This window comes from Rissa tridactyla, chromosome 2 (genome assembly GCF_028500815.1).
Source record: "Rissa tridactyla isolate bRisTri1 chromosome 2, bRisTri1.patW.cur.20221130, whole genome shotgun sequence".
NCBI classification, from domain to species: Eukaryota; Metazoa; Chordata; class Aves; order Charadriiformes; family Laridae; genus Rissa; species Rissa tridactyla.
This window is the reverse complement of record NC_071467.1, coordinates 126,149,903-126,165,491: the sequence shown is the minus strand read 5'-3', so window position 1 is coordinate 126,165,491 and position 15,589 is coordinate 126,149,903. Positions and strand designations below refer to the sequence as shown.

General features: G+C 47.8%; 1 protein-coding gene across 4 annotated transcripts in view; it reads left to right on the top strand.

Moving 5' to 3' along the window:
* Nucleotides 1-6,828: 6,828 nt before the first annotated feature.
* The window catches only part of LOC128905392 (ubiquitin-conjugating enzyme E2 E1), a 46,632-nt gene continuing 37,871 nt past the window's right edge, over nucleotides 6,829-15,589 (top strand). The window contains exons 1-3 of one of the 4 annotated variants that reach the window (XM_054191446.1): nucleotides 6,829-7,008; nucleotides 9,266-9,354; nucleotides 11,543-11,593. In XM_054191446.1, coding sequence (XP_054047421.1) covers nucleotides 6,829-7,008; nucleotides 9,266-9,354; nucleotides 11,543-11,593 — 320 coding nt within the window. Of the gene's footprint in view, nucleotides 7,009-7,725; nucleotides 7,811-9,175; nucleotides 9,355-11,542; nucleotides 11,594-15,589 lie in introns of those variants that run through there. The other 3 variants (XM_054191444.1, XM_054191447.1, XM_054191448.1) reach the window with 3 other exon arrangements.

Here is a 15,589-nt window from a genome sequence, read left to right as displayed (position 1 = left end):
CAAAGCGTGTCTGTGCAACAAAAGAGGTTATTACATTATGTAATGTTATATAATTATACTGCTATAGTTCCTCATGTGAACACTCCAGAAGTGAGTCTTTTTCCAATTTTGACTTATATTGCTCTGGAAAGGGTTTTTGTTGAACTGGAGGCAGTATTTTTTCTGTTGGGACGGGAGTTCACAGGTAGGGTTATGCTTGTTTAACTATACCTGTATAGTTGTATTGATGTGAAGGGTGAAATGTGCCTGTGTGGACAAAGCCTGAAATATCTAGCTGTCCTTCAAGCCATAGACGTGACATTCTTTAGCTTAGCAAGAAGCCACATTTCAAAGACCTCTTTTAGGATTCTATGGGAACAGAGCAGAACACCACAAGGTTATTTAGCAGAAAAAAAAAGTCTTTTACAGGCATTCATAAATGTTTAAGTTTCCTAAGCCTATACTTCCATGTAAGCAAGTCCTGAAGATGCTACATGGAAGTTTTGTGATCATGAATGTGATAAGGGATAATGAGAAAATATTATGTGTGAAGCTTTAGTCCATGCTGTGAACATTTCTATAACCTTTGGCATAATCTGAGAGTTGCCATGGCCTATATCAGGAAGAACAAAATAGACAACGTCATTTAAGAAGTCTTGAAAGGAAGGGCTCTCTAATGCTGGAGTTTTTAAGAGCATACACCTTCTCGTTTTAACTGTAGACTGTATGTGGGAAATTAAAAATTCTTTATCCCTCAATAAATATGAAAAATATATGATTCAAGTGTTAAATATAAGTAATGGTTAACAATCAGATGCATGTTCTATTCTTTGCTTCTGTGTGCTGGTCAGATTAAAAAAAAAAAAAAGAAGAAAAGAAGTGCTATACACTGGTTTCTCAAGAATGCAGCATCGGGGATCTGTAAAAGTCTGAGTGATTCTATTGCTTCCTTTTGAAGGGCTCTAATAATAAGGAGGCCTAGGGAGAAAAATTGCAGTTGAAGACCATTGAAGTCTTGAACTGTAGTCAAGCCACAGAGTGAAATTACTGAGCCCTGAACACCTCTCCTGATCCTTCTCTGTTGAGAAGAACCTTTGTTAGATGAGGAGGCAGAGGTTGAAAGACTCAATTGAAATCCTCACTAAATACATTTTCTGAGAAGTTAGGACATGTGGATTTTTTTCCCCACATGGATTTACAAATCCACAGAATTGGAGCAGACGGGGAATCACTCATTTTTTCAGTAGAAAGAATAAACTAGAATAAGAATATTACCAATTCAGCATATGAGCAAGCAAAGCAGATTTTCTTGTACTAACCCATCTGAGCCAGAGTGACACATACTGTGACACTGGGAAATACTTGAAAGAAAAAAAGGACTGTAGGTGTAAGTATTACTTATATGGTGAGAAACCCTTTTGTCTCGGATACTAGGAAAATTACTTTGTCCACATATTGCTGAGTTCTTAAATAGCCCATTCGGTACAATTGGCTGGCGTTTTATATCTTATTGCAGACCTGCATCTCCACAGTGAGTGGTTTTCCAGGTTACGTCTTGGGAGTCTATGGTCAACCTGTAACATTCTGGTGACCGTATGAAAAATACTGTCCTTTTCATCTGAATTTATCAAAGGACCCTACAAAGGCAGAGGCGTAAACTGTGAGCATACATCATTAATCAGCAATCCCCAGCAGTTCTCCTCTCTGGCTATTCTGTTGCAAGACAGTAAAAGATCTCTCGGGATAGCTGTGCAGGCAAGACAGTTGCACAGGCAAAGCGCAACATCAGAAGGTGCAGTTTGTGCTGGGAACACAGTCTTTTAGACTGGTTTTTCCTGGGCTGCACCTGGCAATCTGCCAGCATAGGAATGTCACTACCTAACCATTTATTACTGTAGTGGAAAGCTGCAACTACAGATTTGCTCCAGCAGCAGCCGTTACCATCAGCCATTTAGTGGTGACAAATAAGAGGGAAACACAAGTCTAAAGTCAAGTTGGAATTTCCTGCAAGTTAGCAGGAGAAGAGCAGCAAAAATTGTGCATTTGCTGCTGTTTGACCCATTGCCTTCAGAAGTCTTTTTGTCTAGGTCACATTGTCCAACACCTTTCAGCTCTTCCAGGGCTCTTGCCCTGGGGAATGCCATTGTAGGGGAGCTTTCCTGGGCAGAACTGATTGATGATAGTCTATCATCTACTGCTTAATCTAGTATAATCACTCCACTTTCTGAGTTTCTTCAGGATCTACGTACTGCTGCCAGGGAAAAGTGGTATGTAGAAATGGAGAGCTGATGACAATCAATAAAGCAGCGGTTTCTGTAAACTGAAAAAGAGGCAGAAACAGGAAAAACACCTGAACCAGGGGAGTATGCAGTGGAAGAAGAGAAAAAGCCAAGGAGTCTGGAATACAGCAATCCAGGGAGCCTGTGTGCTGCAGAGACAGAAGAAAAGCAGAGCCAGCTACTGCGAAGCCTGAAGGAAGCAGAGAGACCGTTGGGGAGGCAGCATTCTGCAGAAAAGCAGATCCATCGGGCATAAAAAGGAAGCGACAGAAAACTCCAATGAGTGGCTAGGGTAAAGTCTGTATGTGCACCTCTATTTACACTTTCAGTCTAACTCCTGATTAACATTGTTCTCTTCTTTTACAGGAGGGAAAACGAGGATCAGAAATATGGAGTCACTGCTAGAGGCATAGACAGGGAAAGCATCACGTATCTCTCAGTCCTGATCGCCAAGTACTAGCTATAGATCGGGCAAACTGAGAAAGCAGTGAATCATCATATCTTCAAGGTAAAGCAATTTTAAGGCTCAATCTTATCACCTGGAAGCAAGGCAGAAACCCCTGGAAATACATCTCATGAAGCTTCTTATGATGCTGTGAAACTGAATTGATCTAAGCATCTTCAGTTTTTCAGTTACCAGAATGAACCGGACCATATACCAGGAGAGGCATAAAAGAAGCACAGTAGAGGTAGAAGATAGATATAGATATAGATATATGCAGCCGTGCTTCTCTGCTTAAGCTTTTGGAATTAACTGCCAGCCACTTTTCACGTCTGTGGGAGTTCAGCCAGGACTTTAATAAGGCCAAGACATGTAACAGGTCTCAAGCCTTCCTGCCCACGCGACCGTCTCTCGGCAAGGCCTTCAGAGAGCTCCCTGGGCTTATCTCAAATAAACCCAAAACCCAGTAGCAAATAGCAGGGTTCTGACAACGAGACCTAAACTTTTCCTTCCACAACTAAGTCCTCTTTGGCACTGGAATAAAAGGAGAGGAAACAACTTTTTCTGCTTGTGGACCCTGTCATTCTTCTGTAAGGAATTGAAAAAGATATAACTCTAAGGACTAAGAGCTGTATTGTGTGAGAAAATTACAGCAAGGGAAGTTGGACTGCATCATTAAGGTATGGCAAGATAGCTGTGAGCAGGAAACCGAAGGGTGAGCCTGTAAATTGACTACCCTCATGTCACATAAATGAGCCACTTGTGTTTTCTCTGTTACATTTTCTCTCATTTGAATGCAGTTCCTTCCTCTTTTGGCCCAATTCAGAGTTTCTGCCTAGCTTTATTCAAATAGCTGTGTCATAAGTCCTGCGCTTATCATAGCTCTTCCTTGCTACCTCACCTTGTATCACAGGGTCACACAGAAAGGACAAAGTGTGTCATCACAGGACTGTGTGAGATATCAGCATGTTTCTGTCACTTGCAAGCGTGTCATTAGCAACGAGCTGACATGAGGAGAGCCAAACAGATGATCATTTCTTTTCTGCTCCCCACAAAAGGCCTGACGCAAAACTCCCTGGAATTGCTGGAAATATAAGGGGCTTTGGCTCAGACCCAAACAGACCAGCCGGGAATAATGCTGAAAACGTATCTGGAGCTGAGATGGTACAAAGGAACTAATCCCAGTCACCTTCCTTTAGCAGGAGGCTCAGGGTGATTTGAATTGGCTAGCTTCTGTTGTGAATTAAGCTCAAAGCCCCAAAGGCAACTCGATTCTAGTCATCTAGCTTTGCAGCCTTCTCCAAACTCGATCCAGAGGGAAAAGTGACTAATCCTATTCAGTTGCTACACTGAGCTAGTGCCATCGATTAAAAAAGCTTGGGGCACAGGGAAAATGAATAATCTGGGTCAGTTTTCCTCTGGGAGTCCTTTGCACAACTTGGCCAAAAAAAAAAGAAAAAAGAAAAGTAAGGAGACAGCGAGAGGAAGCACTGATAAGAAGGAAAGCTCACCCAATAAAATGCACATACTTTACAGAAAAGAGATAGAAGCAAATCAGGAAGGTTTTGTCAAAATTCCCAAGATGGGAAGAGATTGGATTAGAGGAGTCAGTTCTCCTGTTTGCTGGGAAAAGGATCGTGTTCTATATACTCTTTTCCAGTTCTTTGGTATCCATGCAGGGCTGAGAGGGCAATCATGGGTGGGAACAACACAAGCTGCAAAATCATTTCTGGGCATAGAAGTCGGCTTCTTGGCTCCCTCTCGCTCCAGGGCTAAGTGTACAGAATGGCTAGCACAGGAGAACAGCCTGTTGCCTGATCCTAGCCATGACCTAAGAGGTGAGTCATAAAATGGGAGTTGCCACTGTAACAGCTGCTCAAGCGGTGACATTAGTAGGTGCTTTCAGCAAATGCGTTTTTGGGTAGGCTTCAAAGTAAATAACTACTGCTGCTGGTTATCGTATTATTACTTTGAACGGGGTTAGCAAGGATTGTGTGCTGCAGAAAAGGTTAGTCTACAGATAACCCCCTACCAAGGTTATTAACATAATAAAGGAAAAGCGTGTGTGTAATTTTGTAACAAACTTCACATTCTCCCTGCCCCCTATTACAGAAGCAGAGGGCTTTCATTATTAATATCAGTTGTCTTATTTGACTTTGGTGCAGGTTTCCTGTGATGACAGGAAAGGGCTGGAGGTTTGTTTGTGGTGAAAGTGAAGATTTTCTGTTTTTAAAAAGCTGTTCCATAAGCAGTGAAATTTGTGAAGCCTGGTCACCTTGCTTTGTGTCCTCTCATCTCCTGTATTTGTCGTCTGGCACGTACCACCATACGCCAGCCCCATCCTCCACAGCCCCCTGGGTTAGCTTGGAGAATGCTGACAGAGCAGCTGGTTGCTGTTAAGTATATAGGAGCTGAATTCTGTCCCCTTTTTGTCAATGAGGGGCACTAAGTGATCAGGTCACCCGCCTTTATCTAAATGCCAGTTTTCATGAAATTTATTATGTGCCTTCAAGGCTGTTGTCTATGGTGGAGATGCCAAAGCTCCACAGTTACTAGAGGGAAGGATGAACATGACTTCTCAAGCATCATTCCCATAGGTCAAACTAGACAGGTTGGCTATGCTAGCAAGCTGCTTTTGGAGGACAATTCACTATGGCCTAATATGTAAGTACCACAGGTAATAAAGACTGAAGAGGAGGGTTAGCAAAAAAAACACTAAACCAAAAAAAAACCACAACACCCAAAGACCGAGAAGTGTGACACTGCAGTGGAATTTTTCTCTTGTCAGGGTGACTCTCACAATGTCACTGGTGTACCTGTATGACACACTGCTCTGCTCAACCACACAGAGACCAGGCAGCAAGTCTGTGGGAGGGTAGGTAGTTTTGGGATTAATCCAGGTGAAATGAAGTGCTGCTGAGATGTGTGCAGAAGACTGGGGGGAGGGACTGGGAGACAGAGGGGGGAAGATGAGGAGGGAGAAGTAGCAGATGCAGAGGTCCAAGGAAACAGAGGGAAGGCTGGCAAAGGGAAAGGCTGTCCCCTCTTGGGTGTGCCCTCCAGGGATACCTCTGGCTCAAGGATTACTGGCCATAAACGATGAAAGATCGGTGCCACAACCAGATCCTCGTGGTGAGCCACAACAGCGTGAAGCCACTGTCCCACAGAGGCTTGGCTCAGCATCGCCTGGCAGTCCTGCTTACACCTGGCCCAAACACACCTTTCCTTCAAGGTCCCAAGTGTCCCCAAAAGAAGCCACGGGCATCCATTACCCGACCCAACCTTTAGGTGTTTGTCCCCACTCAAGTCTGCCCCCCACCCGCAAAGTCGCAATGCAGTGGAGATGTCCAGCCCCAGGATGTCCCCCCGGGCGAGGGACCGTGTCACCCCTCTGTCCCCTGCTGGTCCAGCGGCCTCGGTGTTGTAATTGAAGCCCTGGGACTCACAAGGCATCATGTCACGACAGCGCTCTGTCGAGGCAGCATCCGTGTGTGCCTGCAGATCCCCTCGAGGTCCTCCCAGGGGAGGAAGGGCGAACGTACAAACTCCTATTCGTTGTCGTGACGCCCGGTGGTGACAGGCGTGACAGGCGTTGTATTGTCGGCCACCGAAGACAGCGCGTAATTCGATAGGCGATCCCTCGATAGACTGTGGAAACCGACAGCACGGGGCCAAATTTGCCCCGGGTGAGGTCGGTGGGAAAACGCTGGTCCCTATTGTCCCTTCACGAGTGGTCACCTCCGGGAAGAGTGGTGGCAGCCCACCGGGGCTGCTCCCCGCGCCCACGCGTGGGCTGGGGGGCGGGGGGTGGCTCCGGCCAAACCACTTTTCTCCGTTGGGTGGGCAGGGAGAGAGATCGACAGCAAAGATTTCGGGGAAGAAGAGTAAAACGCTTGGCAAACACAACACGCCAGCAGCCCAAGCGGCTGAACGCCGCTGCGCTGTTCCCGCAGACGGGCTCCCCATCAGGGGATTTGGGAGAAGAAAAAAAAAAAAAAAAAAAAGGGGGAAAAAAAAAGGGAAAAAAAATCCCTAATACTTTTACCTTTGGAAAATTGAAGGGGTGTTTTTTTTTTCGTGCTGTCGCTGCCAAGCCCAGGATTTTGTTTTCTTTCCCAGCATGCGTTGATGACATCACGAAGTGCCCCTTCTTTGTGTGTCAGTGATGTCACCAAGTGCAGTGTGGGGGACAATGGAATCCTGAACTCCGGGCGAGGGCGAGTGGGAAGCGCCTGCTCCTGCTGCTGGTTCAGGGCTGAGCTGGGGGACGGAAGGGAGGACACGGCTGCCGCTTTAGGGCTGAAACAGGTGAGAGACGGGAAAGCTGCCGGGGGATCCCTTTTGGCTTTCGGGGCCGGGGTGGTGGTGGGGGGGAAGCTTTGGGCTGGGCTTTTCTCTTTTTTCTCTTTTTTTCCCCTTATTGCTTTCCAACTGAGGCAGGTGAGAAGTTGCTGCTGCTGCCGGAGGGACAAAGCAGGTGAGGCAGGGGAGAAGCTTTGGGGTTGAAACAGTTGTAAGAACAGGAGGAAAGCAAGCAGCCCCCCGGCTAAGCCTAATAACCCCCTCTCAGTCTTAAAAAAAAACAAACAAAAAAAAAGCAGCAGCCCCGGAACCTTGTCCCCTCTCCCAGCCACCTGCCTCGGCCGCGTCCCTGTGGGGCTCTGGCACGGAAGCGTACCCGGCGAGGGCTTTCATCCCTCCCCCCCGGGCACCCCCCAGAGTACTTTCCAGAGGGTCTCCATTAAAAACTCACGGTCCCCGCTCCGGGCGCCCCTTTCTTCTTTCCCCAGCCCCCGCCGGAGCCAGGGGGGGATGGGACACGGGGGACTATGACTGCCGGGATCCCCCCTCCAGACCCGGAGCGGGGGTTCGGCCGCCTGCCCCCCTCTCCTCTCCTCCCCTCCAGCCCCCGCTCCCTGCAAGGCGGCGGCGGGAGGCGCCCGGTCCCCGCCGCCCCCCAGCCCCGCTCGGCGGTGGGGGAGGCAGCCAGGGAAGCCATTGCCTGTTTAATAGTTGCTGTTGCAGCACTTCCGCTTCTCTCCCAGCGAGAGAGACACGAGTGGCCAGGCCCAGCCGCACCGAGGAGGAGCAGCCAGACACAAAGGGAGAGGTAGGGGGACGGGGCACCCCCCCGCCGCCCTCCCCGCCGGCCCCGGGGGCAGGGGCGAGAGGCAGGGCCGGCCGCGGCCCGGCGATGGGGCGGGAGGCGGCGGAGCCGGCGGGGCAGGGGGGATCGCGCCCGGGGCTGTCAGGTACCGCTGTCCCCCCGGCCCCTCGCCGCCCGGCCCTGCGGGCCCGCGGCCGGGGGAGCTCGGCCGGGCCCCACGGCTCTCGCCCGGCGGGGACAGGGGAGCTCCCCGGGGGCCGGTGGCCCTAGGAGGGAGGCGGCCGTGTGCCGGCCCCCCCCCCACCCCCGGCCCCGCTGCTGCCCCGCCGCCGCTCGCCCCGGGGCCCGCGGCTGCCCCCCCTGGCTCCCACCCTAACTCTGCCGGGGTGCCCTGCCTGGCCCCCCATTCCTCCCGACGGCTTCTCCCCCCTCTCGGGTCTGGACCTGCCCTCGGTAGCCCACCGTGCTCGCCCTTCTCCCCTGTGCCGCCGAGGTGCCCGCAGGAAACCGGGCTGCCTCCCCCCGGCAACCCGCCGCCCCCCTCCCTGCCACCGGCCTCCCCAGGCCCCTCCGCTCTCACCCCTCGTAGGCCCTGGCCCTTCTTTTCCTCTCCTCCCCCCGCTCCCCAGCACAGACCCTCTGCCCCCGGCCCCCTTTGCGGGCACGTCCCTCGGCGCAGTGGGCCTCGGTGGGTCCCCGCCGTGCAGCCCACTCCCTGCTGAGCTTGTCCCCTTCGTTCCCCCACCCCACCCCCAAGTCCCTGCTCCCAGGGCCCGATCCAGCAGGGGCTATCCAGCGGGCAGGGGTTTCCCTACCACAGGTCACTGATCCCCCTTCGGGGTCTCTCCCCCCCGCCCCATTGCCAGTGATGCCCCACTTCCATTTTAGGGCTGGTGATGGTCACCCCCACACACACACCCCCAGCCCCGTCCCTTCCCACCTCCCCCACGTGCCTCCCGGGAACCCAAGGGACCAGAGCTGTTCCATTTTTATCTCCTACACCCCTAGGCTGGATAGTGGTGGGTGGTGATGGCTCCTCTTGTGTGTGCAGTTTGGGGGAGATTAGAAGCAATTGCTTTGAGCTTTCCTGATCCTTGCCGTCGTCCTCGTTCCAGTCTCTTCTCCTGCTGTTTCGCACTTGCATTCCAAGAGGAAGCTTTAAAAGTCCCCCTTCTCCACGGTGTTACTAGTGCAGGGGAGGCTGCTGCTCCTTCTGCTTCCACCGTAGGGCCTGACGAGGAGAGGGAGACATGAGGACCCTTTAAAGGGAGCGTGACCCAAACACAGAGCGAGATTGTCAGCGGCCTTTCTCTGTGTGTGTTTGTGTTCACTGTTTGTTCCCCACGCCCCATGGTGTCTCCTCTCCAGGTTGGGGTGTGTGGTGGGGGGGTCGCTATGTCGGATGACGATTCGAGGGCCAGCACCAGCTCCTCCTCATCTTCATCCTCCAACCAACAGACAGAGAAAGAGACAAGCACGCCTAAGAAGAAGGAAAGCAAAGTCAGCATGAGTAAAAACTCTAAGCTGCTATCTACCAGTGCCAAGAGGTGAGGCTGCAGTCAGTTTTCTCACTGATTCGCTGCATCTTCTCTCCTTCCTTGTTTTATTTTGCTCCGTTACCCCACTGCTCCCTTGCTGCTCCCATTCCTTGTCTCTAGCCGTTACACTCAACCTTTCCACATGAAGCTGCCATTGTCTCACTTTTTTCAGCGTCTCTGTGCAGTGAGTGTCTGCCCAACTTGGCTGCTCTCTGCTCTCTCTTCCTGCATCTTCCTCCGTTCCATCCCAAATATTTTCCTGTCTTTTCTTCCTCCGGGCTGTTATTCGGTCCCTCAATTATTTCTTCTGGCTTTTCCTTTTTGTTTATGAGCATCGGTTATAGGGATGGTGTAGGATTGGCATGTAGTACCTTAATTCCTGCTCTGCTACTGGAAGCTGTATGGTCCTGAGTAAGGCATTGCATTTCAGCATCAGTTTCCCTCTCTGTAGGTTGGGATTGATCTGGAGTGGCTTTTTTTCTTTCCAGGACTGCTCTGGGGATTAATTAACATTTGTGAAGAGTTTTGAGTTTGCTTGCAGTGGGGTAGTGCACTCCAGTGCAAGTAGTGTAATATAGCCCCAAATCTTTTCTGCCCAAATATATTACTGTTTTTCTGTCTGCTCATCACCTATATTGAATTTTCTGTGTTTGGTTGGATGGTGACTAGAATAAATAACCCACAGCAGGTCCACTTGTGGACATTCTGCTCTGAAATAGTCTTTGCTCACAGCACAGAGTGGGTTGGTTGTTGGTGGGGTGTTTTTTTTTTTTGAGAGTGAAATCATTTTTGTTCCAGAATAATGTCTACATGGGGAAGAGATGCCTGCATAGAATAGTAATTCCAGAGCAGCTACATCATTCAGTTTTCTTCACCTAGGCAGACTTTTAGAGCCACTCCATTTTTTTTTTTTTTTTTAAAATAAATGGTTAGCCTTTCTCATTTATTCAGTCTTTCGCCTGAATTCAGCACCATCCTGCTCCAGGGAGCTAAGCTGACAAATGGAAGTTTTCAAGCAAACTTGCCGTACTTCAGTAAGAATAATAAACCATCTCACTGAACAGCTTTGCCAAGTGGCGCAGAGAGGTCGTATCTGTAGGTGTCAAAAGTGACTGGGGTTTTATGCAAATGCTCTGTCATCGCAACTGAGTTCTCTGTGGCTTTATAAGAATTTGGGCAGTTTGGTTATTCCTGATCTCTACTCTTCAGGTTTCCATGGCAAACTGACATAGGTAGTGGCAAGCGGTGTTTATGTGTCATGTCCTTAACTATTTTATGAAGAAGATTGTAAACTGCCTAATACGAAAAGGCTGTGGTTCTCATATATGACAAGTGGAAGGGAGGCAGAAGATGCTGGCTGAGTTTGAAGGAGAAGGGAGGCAGACTGAGTGCTGGGTGGGGAAATCTGGAGGGGAAGCCTGAGTGACAGTAATGGGACTCCAGGGAAGGGGATGATAGCTGGTTGGGCGTTCTGTGGCAAAAGCAGAGTGAGCCCAGAATAGTCTGGGCAGGGAGGACAGGGTGGTGGCTGAACGCGGCGAAGAGAGGGAGCGGCTGGAGTCCTGAGGGAGGAGAAGTGGGGATGTTGTGTGGCTCTTGAGGGTGAAGAGAGGGGAGAATTGAAGGTGGCAGGAATGTGCAAGAGCCTTGGAAATAGACATTCACCTTCCTTTAAATGTCCTTGGGAACGGTGCAGTTATTCACTCCCTTGGGGCTGGTGTTTTTTCTCAGGATGGTGCTGGGAAGCTGTAGGGGGGAGAGGGGGGGAGCCAGTTTGGCAATGACTCTTTCTCTCAATCCAGCAAGACAAAATTCCTTTTCAGACTGCAGTTTTCCTCCAAGCACTTGGTGCATTGCATTTGCAGAGGTTTTCCCTCATTTACAGGCTGGCTGGCAGAGTAAAGCGGACAGTCTTTTCCCGCTGCCCCTGTGTGGTTGGCATCTTTGTGGCAGCGTACAACCATGCACCTGCCTGGGTTCAGTCCGCGGTGCCCATCTTGTTTTTTCCGACCATCTCCATAACAGGGTGCCTGTCCTGCTTAGTGTGTTTGGACTGATGGGAGGCTACCGCCGAGGGTGCCTCTCTCTTATGTAGCGCTGCAAACTTGGCGGTGACAGTATGTCTGTGAGGCATATGCGTTAACTGCTATCCCACACAGTGACTTACCTTTGTTCCTTCTCGCTTTTATTGCCACAGGATTCAGAAGGAATTGGCTGACATCACCTTAGATCCACCTCCCAACTGCAGGTTGGTGTTGATTCCTTCCCTGAGGAGGGTGGGGGAAGGCGAGGGGCTGAACGGTGCTGGCATGTGTTGTCACTGTCCTCAGAGGCTCTGGATAGAGCAGAGGAATGGCTGTTTAGGTGGCTGAGAGTACTTTTGTGAATGCTTGGGTGACATTAAATAGTTTCCGGGGGGGGGGGGGGCCCTCCAGGGATTGTGTGTGTTTTGATATGAGTTTTCTGTTTGTTTGGGGGGTTGTTTTGTTTTTGTTTTTCTTGAACAATTGCATTTCGATCTGTTACACTGCTTTGTGTGTATATTTCCAAACCTGGCCTATAAAGAAGAGTGTGAAAACTTTCTCCTTGTTTGTTTTTTCTGGTTTATAAATCTAATGCCTGACTGCACTAATCTTATATAAATAAGAGTCCTGCCAAGGAAGCAGAGAATAGTAAAATGCTACGAGCTTTTTAGCTCAGAGAGTTCTGTTGTGAACAGTAAGTTACAGTGGAAGAGAAGCGGGAATTCATCACTCCGTGGGTGCCCTACAGGAGCACACGTGTTAGCTGATGAAATAACAAGCAGGGGTATTCTGCTGCCCTTTTATAGGGCAGCTTGTTTTTAAGTATGTTTTAGAAACTTGCACTGTTTGTTTAAAACATCTAGCAGGTTGATTTGGTTCATTGCACGGTGGCCCAAGCCTTTTTTGCGTTTGGAGAGGAGACAGTAGTAGTGTAACAACTTTGGTTGTGCTTGTTTATTCAAGAGGAAAGTGGCTTTCGGTCTGATCTGTGTTGGCTGTAGTTGCCAAAGCGCAACTCTGTTCCTATCTTTTTGTTGTGGCTGAGTTTGAGGCCCTTTGATGTTGGTAATAGCAGAAATCAGAGAAAATTCTGTTTATAAATAACTATTTAAGTTGGTATTTTTAGTACTGAGTAGTCACCCACAAATGCACACGAACCTTTCCGTTGAAGCTTTTTGCTGCTGTTAGTCTGCAGGAGGGCATTAGCACAAGAGTTAGCCTGGCAGGTCCAGCGCCACTATTTCAGTACCAGTCCCAAGGATCATTATTAATGAAAGGAGGGATGGGGTGAGGCGTCTGGGCTGATACTAAGATTTTTGCGCTGCTTGGAAGACAACTGATGAGCTCTGAAATCTTTAGCCATGACAATATGGTTTTGGTGACAGTAATGACTACCTGAATATTATGAGAGATTCCAGCTCTTGGGCTGGAGGTGTCTGTCCTGTCTGCATCCTGGCTCTGTGTCAGGATCCACATCCCTCCTCCTCCCACCATATCCTGATTTTTCATGGGAAAGAAACCCAGAAGCACAGCTCAGACAGGTGCTGTGGCTTGCTCTGTAGATAACTGAGCCTGGATGATCAAGGTGCAGGGACTGCAGTCTGAACTTGGCAAATCTATCCAAAAGTTGTGACAGTGTATGAGCATGTCAGATTGCAGGCTTCATCTGCAGGTTTGTGTAAATAATATTAGAACCCTACTTTGTCCTTGTTTCAACTGGCATCATTCACAGGTAAAGACGAGCTAGCAGACTACCTGTGAAATAGAACGTGGTTGTGATTTTTTTTCTTTTTTTTAATTGCATAGACCGCTGAGGATAATGCACTTCAAGGCCAACATAGTAAGTTTGTGTTGTTTCGGCCTTTATAGATATTTCTAATGGTAAAAATCAGTTCATAGTACAAGTAGTGATGACTAATCTTCACCCATAATGCAATTACGAGTATTCTGCATTCCTTTCGACCTTCAGGTGAGTGACAGCGAAGGCTGGCAGCTCTTGCAAATAATACGTGAAACTGGTGTAATTGTTGCTGTCTCTCAATATGTTGATAGGTAGGAAAACGTGAATGGAGGGGTTTGTGTGTGTCTGTGCGTGTGACCAAAGGAGTTTTGGTATTGCTCATCTTGGGGTGAAGCTATTCTACTTCGGTGAAGATAGTGCCGAGAGTGCAGAGCAGCTCTGCTTGTGGCTAACAAGGTTCCAATTGCCCAGTCAAGCACTGGGGGTTTGCTTCTCCAGCAGCTGGTTTGTAAAAGGGTACACAGGTGGCGATTGCCGCAACAGTGAGATGAATTTCAGTTGTCGCAGTTACAGGGAAAGTTCACCTCTCGTGGAAAAAGAAATAGAAATAGTCAGTTTGAGAGTGTGAGGAGATTAAGCAAGTGAGACATTCTGGTTGCTGCGTGATGTTTAAGGCTGCCAAAATTTGCTCGGGGGAAGCCTGCTAACAGTGTCACTGCTTTCCTTTATTATTATTTTTTTTCCCTTTGTATGAACATTATTAGCATGCTGTGAAGGAAGTATTAAATGCATAGTTCCAGAACTTAGTTTCAATTTCTTGTCTTCGTGACTTTGCTTATCCTCACCTTTTCTCTGACCTCCAGCCACTCATCTCTCTGCTGCCTTTGTGCCTCTACTGACTTTTTTCAGGAGTCACTGGAGGGGGAGGGCAGTCCTCTCCTTATAGTCATCTCACTCTCTCCTGCCAGACTGATCTCAAAACTTAACATATTCAGGGAGCTATATACATACCAGGTATTACCTGTCCTGCTGTCAACTTTAGGGGTGCCAAAGGCTCAAAAGTCACATTTGAAAATGTGCATCCAAAACTGTATCCTCTGTTATGTTGGAAATGTCATGTTCTTTTCTTTTTTTTTTCTACTGGATGTTTGTTCTTGTACCCCTCACCACCATCTTTGTAATTTCCCCTGTTCTGTGCTGTGTTCGGTGTTTGATAGCAGTTCGTTGTTGGCCATACTTTAATTTTTGGCCTCGTTGCAAAGTGCTGTTCTTTTTCCAGTCTTATTGCAGTAATGGGAGTTCAAGATATTTAACACATCCCAGAGCAGCTCTGCATGTTGAAAGAAAAAGCTCTAGGTTGTAAATGATTTTTAGTAAGAACTGTTTTATTTTTCTTCTTATAAAACACCACATATAAGACGCAATTACAAATAATGAAAACCATTTGATATTTCAAACAAAATAGCTTAAAAACAAATGAGTTTCATTTTTATTTTTGTAGCTTGCAGTGACCGTATTTTCGTGAGTGTAACCCACAGATCATCTGGTTTTTTTGGTGGTTTTTTTTTTAAAAAAAACCAACACAAAACAACAAAAGACCAAACCCCAAGCACACTCAACACCCTGTGATTGAGCAGCTGTGTGGGTTTTACACATATGTGGGTAATATGAGGGGAATTTTATCCCAGAACTTCCTCTCCCCTCAGTAGTTTCCTTGCTTCTGGTTTTCCATAGCTTGTCTGTGTCCCCCAAAAGCTTACCTGTCCTTGTCTATCATTGACTCCTTCATCATCCCATATAGTCCCTTTGCCCCTTATGTTTCTCTCTCCAGGCTCTGATTTTGATTTTATGCAGGCTAGTGCAGTTACTTGTACAGAGGTGCAGGGTACATGTATGGAAGCGCAGTATATGTTTGGCTTGCATTTAAAAAATAGGTTTTTGGACTTTAAGACCTTTTCGGAAAAGATGTGTGTTATACACGTCACAAATTTGTGGATACCTGATGGAGGCAATGCTGTCCTCCCAAGTGTCCTAGTGTAGTACGTGTGTAGCATTTGTCTACTTCTGAATGATTCTTAACCTCGTCATTGTTTTCAGTAGGCTGGTGCTCTAGAGGTCCTTAATATTCTGTTGTCCGCAAGATGATTTGACTCCTGATATTAATACTGAGTTATGAAAGTTAAATGTGGCTTTAAAGTTCAAAAGGTGGTTAGTGGTTAATATGAATTGGAGAATAACTCTTTGGACCTGAAGTGTTCCAAATCTTTTAAGAGGGTACCTGGTGATTTCTTTTCCTACTTTGTATTATACCAGAAAGTTATAACTCTTGTTTTAGAACTCAAAAAAAAAAAAAAAAAAAAAAAAAGACTTTGGACTTTTGGTCTTTTCTATGTGTTGGTGATAGAGGAGTATGTCCTGTCTTTGCTTTGGGTCATGGAAGTCTGTGTCTGTGGCTGTCAAAATATAGTTCTATCTGGCT